The sequence below is a fragment of the Rosa chinensis genome, chromosome 4 (assembly GCF_002994745.2).
Source record: "Rosa chinensis cultivar Old Blush chromosome 4, RchiOBHm-V2, whole genome shotgun sequence".
Taxonomy (NCBI): Eukaryota; Viridiplantae; Streptophyta; class Magnoliopsida; order Rosales; family Rosaceae; genus Rosa; species Rosa chinensis.
In genome coordinates, this window is record NC_037091.1 from 53,298,437 (window position 1) to 53,308,412 (window position 9,976).

Below are 9,976 nucleotides of genomic sequence, written 5' to 3' on the forward strand. Positions count from 1 at the left end.
GTTCTTAATTCATAATTAAAAACATTTATAACTCCACTAGGAGTTGGTCTGCTTTTTGGCAAAGCAGCAGCCATCAACGGTCTTGACGAGCCTTTACCGTCTGCCGTTTGAGACGGGCTAGCCAATCCTTTACCCTGGGATTGATCAGTTGAGGCCAAGCCTTTTGAGCTTAGCAGAAACCTTTTAAGGATTTTTTCTTTGGTTTCTTTTGGATCTTCTTCAGGTTCTTGTTCTTTCCCAGGCCTTTTACTTCTGGGATTACGACCTTCGTCGTCTTCTCTTTGGCTGAACATTGCCAATTCTCTGGTCAATGCGTCTGGGAGATAGTTCTTGTTTCCTGCAATTAATTCAACAGTATAATCATATTGGTTAAGAAATAATTGCCAATTTGCTAATCTTCCTCTGTCAGCAGCTTTGTCAAGTTTAAAATTTTTGAAATTCTTTACTCTGGCACAATCGGTGCGAACAGTAAAGGGTTTTCCAAGAAAAGCTGGAGAATTTAAAATCGTTTTCTTGACAGCTAAGATTTCTTTTTCCCCTGTGGGATAATTTAGTTCTGCAGGGCTGAACTTGCCGCTACAAAATTTGCAAATCTTTTCAATGTTGGTTCCAGGCGCTTTCGCCAAAACAACACCAGACCAATAATTATCACTCGCATCAGTTTGGAGGATAATCTCATCATTCTCTTCTGGTTGTTGGAGAGGAGGGAGGTTTTTGCAGAGATTTTTTATCTGCTTCACGATCTTTTCATCATCTTCTGTGAAGTTCCATTTTCGTTTGGAACTTGTCTTGGGGGATAACATTGCTGTTAATCCTGAGATTTTAGGGATGAAATCTCTCCCATAATTTATGACACCAAGGAATCTCTCTAGACTCTTAGCATCAGGAATTCTGTCTGGGAACTTCCAGATCTTTTCAAGAATATGGGGTTGGAGTTTTATCACTCCATTTTTGATGTTTATTCCTAGGAAATCTACTTCATCAAGGATAAAGAAGATTTTCTTCTCTCCTAGGATAATTCCATGCTGAACTATCAGCTTTGCTACCTCATGGAGGTGTCTCATGTGTTCTTCTCTGTTTTTGGAGAAGACCAGGATGTCATCTATATAGACGACGCAGAACTCCGCCACATGCTTGAAGATGTTGTCCATCTTTCTTTGGAAGATTGAGGGAGCTTGCTTTAGACCAAAAGGCATTACCAGCCACTCGTAATGACCTTGTGGTGTACCAAATGCAGTGAGAGGGATACTCTCTGGATGCATCTTGACCTGCCAGAAACCCGACTTTGCATCGAATTTCGAAAAGACTTTGGCTCCTCTGAGCTGGTTGATTAGGACTCTGACTTGAGCGATCTGATATCCGTCTTTGACAGTCTTCTTATTGACATCTCTGTAGTCAATAACCATTCTAGCTTTTCCTCGTAGATTTTCTGCATGATTTCTCACATAGAATGCTGGAGCATGATGAGGGCTAGTGGAATGTTGAATTAATCTCTTTTTCAAGAGATCTTCAATATCACTTCTGAATTCCTTTTGATCTTCCTCTTTATACTGAGGAATGGCTTTGACATGGCAGATAGCGTTCATGTCATGTAATCTTAATTCACAGACCACTGGGTCTTTTTCCCAAAACTTCTGAGGATTTGTATCTACATTTTGCTCGAGTAGTTTCTTGATTTTGTCAAGAGTGGGAGTTTGTTGAGACTCAAGCTTGTTCTGAAAGTGCTTGAGGTTATGTTCGAGGATGAAACTAGCTTCTTCGTCTTCACTAGTTTCTTCTTCTTCTTCTTCTGAAGATTCTTCAACAAGCAGTTCTTCCTGTTGTTTGATTTGGAGTATGGGCTCAAATTTGGGTTTGTATGGGGTAAGATCACCACTATTCTGTTGCGATCTCTGATAGTGCACCGTAAAACCGGGACCTACCACACTGAATGCATGCGTGAGCCGGTCTGCCCAGAACACCCGTTCTCCTTTTCTGAAGCCTATCGCTTCTTCATCCTGAATGAAACGTTGTTGGAGAATAAAATCATTTCCCAACAAGAAATCAGAGCCTTGGCCTTCAGATTGCCAAACATTCTGGATGATAAATGTTCCTCCACCAATGGTGATATGAACATTTTTTGCTACCTTTTTCATGGTGAGATGGCTTCCATCAAATGTAACACCAGTAGCTGATTTTTTCTTATCTTCTTTCCAGAGTTCATCTGGAATTGCAAATCTCTTTGCAACAGTAAATCCTGATCCATTATCTACAAAGGCATGTAGATGATATTTTTTAAGATCAGGGAATTTTAGTCCAATCTCTATGTAGTTGCTGTATTTACTTGTAGAGACGACTTTTGACTGATGAAGCTCATTTTCTTGAGCTTGTTCCGTTGGAATGAATGGTTTACATTCTTCTTTCGGAACATTTTCCTGAGTAGATGACTTATCAATATCATCCCAATCTGTAGAAATTATCTCTTGGTTGTCCGAATTTTTGAACCAGGATGGAGGATCATATCTGACTTTATAATCAAACTTGCCTGATGGTTGGCCAAGTAGATCCCATGTGTCAGTAGTCTCTTGTCTTTCCAAGAGATGAACTGTTTCTGGTGGTTTTACCAGTTCAACATTTTCTGGTATTTCAACCAGTTCAATATCCTCATCGATTTTTTCTTCATCGATGATTTCTTCCTTTTTCGAGGAAGAAGGTTGTTCCATGGTTTCCCGGAACAGAGTTTCTACTTCTTTTGCCTTTTGTTCGGCAAAATACTCTTCATATTCTTGTTCAACCAGCTGGCTGACAAGACCATTCTTGGTTTTTCTTCTTGCTTCAGCTATGAAGCATTCTTTATGATAAGTCTTCTTAGACTCTTCACAGAACATAGGAAAACCATTCTTTTCGTGACAGAAGCAGTAGTCACAAACAAATGAACTAGGGTTCACCTGATAGGAAGACATGAAGGATTCTGTCTTGCTTTCTTCCCAGTTTTTGATTTTCAAAACATTCATTTGTCTGGATTCGAAGTACTCTACTTCAGAATCATTCTCAGACTCTGCTGATGAAGTTTCTTCTTCAGACTCTTCAGACCAGGCAGAATAGACTGACCTGCTATCTTCTTCATCATCAGAATAGGCTATTTCGTAGCCTTTCATATTTGCTACTTCTACTATTTGCTCATATTCTTCAAAGAGAGCTTTAGTAGATCTTTTACCCTTTTCTGGGCATTCATTTGCATAGTGTCCTTCGGCTTTGCACAACCAACATCTGCAAGCTTTCTTGCTAGGTTGTCTATGCTGAGAAGAATTCTTCTTTTTCTTGAAGAATTTCTTTTCTGGACCTTCTTTTTGTTGCTTCTGGTAATTGGAACTTTTCTTGAACTTCCAATTCTTCTTCTGATTACTCTTTTTGAATTTTTTAAAGTAATATGTTTCTTTTTTCTTTTTCCTGTGGAATTTGGATTCATGACATCCCCAGTTTGTGGGCATATCAAGTATTCCATAGCAGAAATTTTCAACTCCTTTGAGTTGTTTTTTGGCCATCTTAGCTCTAAGATTGGCTTTGCATTGCTCCTTCAGTAGTTGCCGGATTCTGTCGGCAATTCCTCCAACTGAAAATCTTTCAATTGGTTTTTCAGCTATGCTTTCTCTCACAGCTGTTCTCCATGGTTCAGGGAGCTTTCTGTGCAACAGGTTGACTAGATCAGTATTCTCTAGTTCACCAATAGTACAGTAATATTCCTGAAACTCATTCAGGTATTCTTCAAAATATCTCATGTCACAGATTTTGAGAGCATAGATATTTGATTTCGCCGTTTCTTTAGCTTTTTCACTCAGATTTGAGAGATCTCCACAGAACTGATCGTACAGGGGTACTGCAAAATCATACGGAGATTTTGAATTTTTTATCTCTTCAAGCCAGTCTCTTCCTCTGGCAGTTTCTTTGAAAGATAGGTAATACTTTTTTGCTACTCCAGTGAGAGTAGTTTCATAGTACACCTGCAAATCTGGTGCTTCAAATTTTCCAAGGGTGAGTGCAGAAGCCATCATCAGGCTGTCTACCCATTGGTCAATAGTTTTCCTTTTGTCTAGACTCTTGTCTAGATTCAACCAGATTCCGTAGTTTGTGATAGGAACTCTGGGCAGATTGTCTTCTGGGACAAATCTTTGAGAATTTCTTTCTCCTTTTTTTACCCGTGGGGGCTTTTTGGAATGGGAGTTTTGTTTCCCTTGTTTCTTTTTTGATGAAAGTTCTGGAGCTTTCTCCATCTTCCATTTCAATATCTTGATAAGGAAAGACTTTTCTTGTCTTTCTGAATTTGAATTCTTTCATTTCTTCGATTAGTTTTTCTAATCGTTCAGGATTTTCACAATTCTCAGCTTCTTCATAAAGATCATAGAGTCTTTTGGCTCTAAACATATGGACTGGTCTGTTTAGATCAGCTTCCAGATCTTCTTCTGATATCGGCTTTTCTACAGTGGGTTTTGTACCACTGATACTTGCTTCTCTGGTGCTGTAGCTTCTTCTCAGAAGATTGCTGTTTATCCTGAGGTTCTCAGGACAGACATCACTTTTTCTGTGATTGTCGAAGTTGAGGCTGATTTCTCCAGTTCTTCTACTCTCGTAGATTTTTGCTTTTGCTCTTTCCGGTTGCTTTTTTGGACCGGATAATTTCCATTCAAGAGGAAATGTTACTTCATTCCAAGTAACTTTGTGGATCTGCTGTGAATGGTTCTTCTGATTGGTGAGGAATCCAGTAGTAAGACCTGGGATATTTGTTATCCGTGTCTTAGGGGCTACTGTAGTACTCATCAATTTATAGTATATCCTGTATACTATTGCTAGTTCTTTGATTTTTCTACTAACACTTGTTAGTTTTTCTTCTTCCGTTTTTGGAAGTTCTTTGATATAATCCAGTTTGTTTTCCAATCTTTCCAATTGGTGGATTATAGCAGGAAATTTTTCTAGAGTCGACTGACATCTAGATATTTCTAGTAACAACTTCTGATATTTCTCATCAGAAGATTTCAGTAGAGAATTTATTTTCTCTAGTAACAATTCTGACATTGTCCCCATTAAGGAGGGGTTCTCCTTGAGCTATTTTACAAGCTCTGATACCAGTGATGTGCGGATCTAACCAATGCTCAAATAATCTAGTGGTTTTTGTTCTTCTTCCAGAACATCTAAGAGATTATCTATCTCCTCTTCTATTCGATAGATTCTAGTCTGTAGTCTATAGATAATATCCCAGTAGTTAGGTGACTCTCTATCAAGATTATCTCTATAGGCTTTTAGTTTTCTCAATTTTTCTCTTTCCTTTTGCAGTTCTTTGCTTGTAATTTTACATATGGCTATTAATTCGAGTCTGTCAACAATCGAAATTATGAATAGTAAAGTGTACTGTTTACCTTTAGGATAGAGGATGAATTCGTATCATGCTTCTGTTTTAATAAAAAATGGGCCCACCACGTTTCATCAAAAAAAAAAAAAAAAAAAAAAAAGGAACAGAACGTACTATGCAAAAGATATCTTAAAGGATATGATCGGGAGAGAAAATGAAGAGTTGGGTGAGAAGGAATGAAAAGGACAGAAGTCTGGGTGGAGAGGAACAAAAATAGTTTAGTGGGGTTTTTGGGAAGTATTTTATCAGAAACCGGGTGTATGAGCATTATCCCAATGATATATACTTGTACTGTTCACAAATGCAAAAACATATTCTAGTGGGTCCTGAAGCTGTGGTACACTGAAGCTGTGGTACACTGAAGCTTTGAGATGATGACGACAATATCTTTTGCTTCTTATTAGGATTTCCTAAATGCTGACCCACTATTTGTCAATGTGGCGACCCGAGTGGGTATACCACAACGCCATAATGTTAAGCCAATAGGAGCTCGATACGTAGTAGACCTACCAACTTAATACTACAAGGCCTTTTGAAAATGCAAATTTTAGAAAATAGGAGACCAAGAAAACTTTTAAGAAAGGACTTTAAATCAACAACCCAATAGTCAAATTAACAAGTTTGGAAATGCTTCAAAATAAAGTGGGAAAGTGCACAGTGACGCCTTAGGGCTTACATAATATCCGAAATGAAGAGAGTTCAACAACAACAATGAAACAAAGGGTGAGGCGCGCTCCCAGGTAGGCGGACCTCACGGAGTTCAACATTGAAAGAAAAACGAATAAATTAATGGAGTACCAAAGGGAAGAACTTCAAGCAACAAGAACAGCAACACACGGACTCGGCCAACAATCCACTTCTAATCCAAATCGTCCGGAATGACCTCGTTGTAACCTGAAATGTAGGGATGAGCATTTCGCCCTCGCTTAGCCCAATAGGGGCTGACCCAACCTTAGTTAGGTTTGAAAACTAATAGGTAAAACATAGCTACTAGAATATAGATTGCGCGCATTTGTAAAATCGAGTAAAACAAATGCAAACAAAAACAATCATAGTTGTTTCGTTTCAGGAAATCATATGCAACATGCTTCACACAACTTGGAGCTCCGAGATACTTACCTACCGGCTAAACTAAAATAAATCGGTGACCGACCTGGTTCGTCATCCTTCAAGAACCAGCCAACTACTCTGTAGTCCTTATGACTACAAGTAGCGAAAGTGTCCATTTCCTGGCCCTAAGTCTCCTATGACTGGTTCACTATCTGTACTCACATTTCCTTGACAAATATAGGAGCACAGCCCGCTCAGGAGGTTCACGGTTATTGACACCGTGGGATCCCTAGGAATCAACACGTCTAGGTCCCATTCACTTTCAGGTCACAAGCACAAACATACAAAGGGTACAGTATCTCAACATGCAAGTCTAGCCTCGGTTTTCGCAATAAATAATTATCAGTTATGAAAACACAGGTATCACGAGGTATCGACTAATGAACAACCAAAAACGTACTTGTAGGCAACATAATATTATACTAGAGCATTTCACATATATCGAAAAGCCTCTAACAAGGAAGGGACAGCTCACCCTACTTGAAAAATGCTGGCGTACTCCACACTCTGATGTTTTCCGCTTAATTTTCCTTAACGATCGTGTTTCCTGAACCATTACTTAGTTAGTAAGTAATTATCCAGGTAAATATCACGATCAACTTTAAGTAATCGCGCATACTAAATCATTTTTATTTCAATGAGGCCATTAATTACTTTTTTTAACCTTTACCAATTTGGGAAACTAACTTTCTTTCTTAAAAAGGAAAAACTTTTTTATCGCTCCGCTAAACTATCGCCAACCTGAGCGACCAAAGTTGAGTCGATCCTCTCGTTTTATTAGGTCAGTCAACTCTTGGAGTTGACTTTGACTTCTGACTTTGACTAAGTACTCCTTTATTTACCATTATTTCTTTTTTATTAAAAATAAATAAGTAAATAATTATAAATAAAGTTTTACTTTTACTTTTACCCATTTACTTCTCTTTTTTCACCTTTATACTTTTACTGTGAATTTCACCTCCACACTTTCACTTTTACCTTTTTACCTCATTTTTACTGAATTTACCTTTACTTTCACCTTCTTCACCCTTTTACCACTTTACCATGGTAAAAACTCATCCAATCCAACTTTTACTCTTTTTCTTTATTTTCTTTTTCTTCCAAAAATAAAGCCATTTCTTTTCTTCTTCCTTTTCTTTTTCTTTTGGCCAAAATTACACAACAACAATCACCAAATCTTCAACACCAAAATTCCAACACTTTGAAAACTAGGCTAATAAAATTCTACTAATTTCTCAAAGATCTAATTTTCACAATTTTTCCAACAACAACAATGGCTCAACAAAATCAAAATCAACCAAATAAATTCCAAAAATTCTAGGGTTTGTCCAAAACCCATTCCTTACCCTTTCTCCTTCAAAACTCACGGCCTAATCCTCCTCCTTGGCTTTCTTCACCTACAAATCCATCCAACATCAATATCACAACGAAAAACTCGAAAACAAGGTTGCATGGATAAATCCTTACCACAAATCCTTGCCAAACCCGTAGCCTAGCCTCTTGGTTTAGGGAAAATCGGGTTCATGCAAACAAAATCATAAATCAAAGTCAAAAACTCAGATTTAGGAAGAAATAGGTGTAGATCGGATGAATAGAGGCTAGATTAGGATGAAGATTACCTTGATTTGAATTTGGGATGAAGAAATCACGAAAACCCCCAAATTAGCTTCGGGTTATTTTTGGAGGATTGAATGGCCAAATTTCTTGATTTTGGTTGGAGAAATGGAAAGAGGGGAGGAAGAGGAGAAAATCTGGAAATTTTGGTTGAGATCCGGGTTCCGGCGACGACGGCGGCGATGGCGATTTCTGGTGAGAATGAAGAGAGAGAAGCTCTCGAGTAGAGAGAGAGAGAGGAAAGGGAGAAAATGAGGAAGAGGCTAGGGTTTGGAGAGAGTGTTTTGCTTTTATACCTCTCCCTAATTTTAATTGTGAAAAGTCTAAGTTGCCCTCCTTTTGGGCAAAATGGGCGTGGGCTGTTCCATTTTCATTTTCCTCTTAATTTTCCTTAAGCCCACTCCGAAAATACATCTTCAAACATTTTCTCCGACACTTCACCGAATCCTTTCGGGAAAATTTGTCCGGGCTTGTCCTAAGCCTTGATACTTTAAAAATAGTTTTCTAGACCCAAATTGGATTTTCACTAAATTCTTAATCCTTTAAAATAGCCTCAAAGTCTTAACCTAAGTGCGAATACTTGTGTACCTTACGAATACGTAGTTTCATACGTTATGCGACAAATTAAAATAAATAAGAAAAAGTACGGGGGTCTACAGTCGAGTCTTCTCACGTACTTTCTTAAACTCCTCACAATCTGCTTCAGCTATCAAAGCTCTTTCAAGTACTTTAGCATTAGTTGGCAGCCTTAAAACTGACACTTTTGATCTAATGTTTGGTCGGAGCCCACATTCAAATTTACGAGCTTTCTTAGCCTCTGTTGACACAAGTTCAGGAGCATACCTAGACAATTCTGCGAACCGGGCATCATATTCCATTGCTGACATCTTCCCTTGATACAACTTATTGAATTCTTCTACTTTAGCTTCTTGCAGCACAGGGGGAAAGAACTTATCAAGAAATATTTTGCAGAACTGATCCCAAGACATAGTCTCCACATTACAAGATCGCTTAACCATCTTCCACCATTGGGCAGCTTCTACGGTAAATTGATAAGCAGCAAGAGTAATTCTAGAGTCGCTTTCCCGAATTCTAAGGGCATCTAGTATCTTGTTGATTTCATCTAACCATTGTTCAGCTACAACCGGGTCTGGTTCACCCTTGAAAGTTGGTGGTTTTTGGTGCTTAAACTCACACAAGGCCACCATTGCTTTTGTATCCCGATCAGTAGCTATTGGGGGTGGTTGCTGTTGAGCGTACGTGAAAGGTTTGTTGTAATGCTTGAGTCATATCTCTTAGTGCACTAATTAGATCTACCCCTCTCTCTTCCACATCATCAGCGGAAGAGCCTCTAGACTCACTCCCTTCTTCATCCGCCATTAACTATAAGAAGAATAAGATTCTAAAAATTAAGGTTCACCTAGTCACACTTTCACAAAAAGGCAAGACAAGCATCGAATAACACCAACAAACAAACAAACATATCGATCACTTCCAGGCAAACAAAACAATATCATAACAGGATGATGCCAACTTCAATCATTCCGCAAAATGATCTAACTAAAACAAAATAGTCATAGCATGACACAAATCAATTAACAACAATGACGAACTGACAAACTAATGGTCCGAGGTGTTAATCTGTCGCTCTGATACTATTTTGTCACAAACCCAACCTTGAGTCATGACTAAAGTGATGGTTAAAAACTGAAATCAGAGTAAGGCCTTTTTTTTTTTTTTTTTTATTGGTTTGAAGAAGTAAGAACAAATCTGTGCTCACAAAAGAATAAAGGCAAACTTGATGTTTCAAACTCGACTTAAAAGCCATGTTTGTAAATCCTTCACTAAACAAGACTTTTAACAAAGTCC

At 38.3% G+C, this 9,976-nt stretch overlaps 1 protein-coding gene across 1 annotated transcript; it reads right to left on the reverse strand.

Annotated features, from left to right (window-relative positions):
• Positions 1-8,760: 8,760 nt before the first annotated feature.
• On the reverse strand, positions 8,761-9,315 carry LOC112199543. Its single transcript, XM_024340545.1, has one exon. It carries the CDS (start codon positions 9,313-9,315, stop codon positions 8,761-8,763), a length of 555 nt encoding a protein of 184 aa, XP_024196313.1.
• Positions 9,316-9,976: the final 661 nt, after the last annotated feature.

Excerpts from the sequence above, each read along its gene's own strand:
- LOC112199543 (XM_024340545.1), bottom strand. The coding sequence starts at position 9,315 with ATGGTGGCCTTGTGTGAGTTTAAGCACCAAAAACCACCAACTTTCAAG.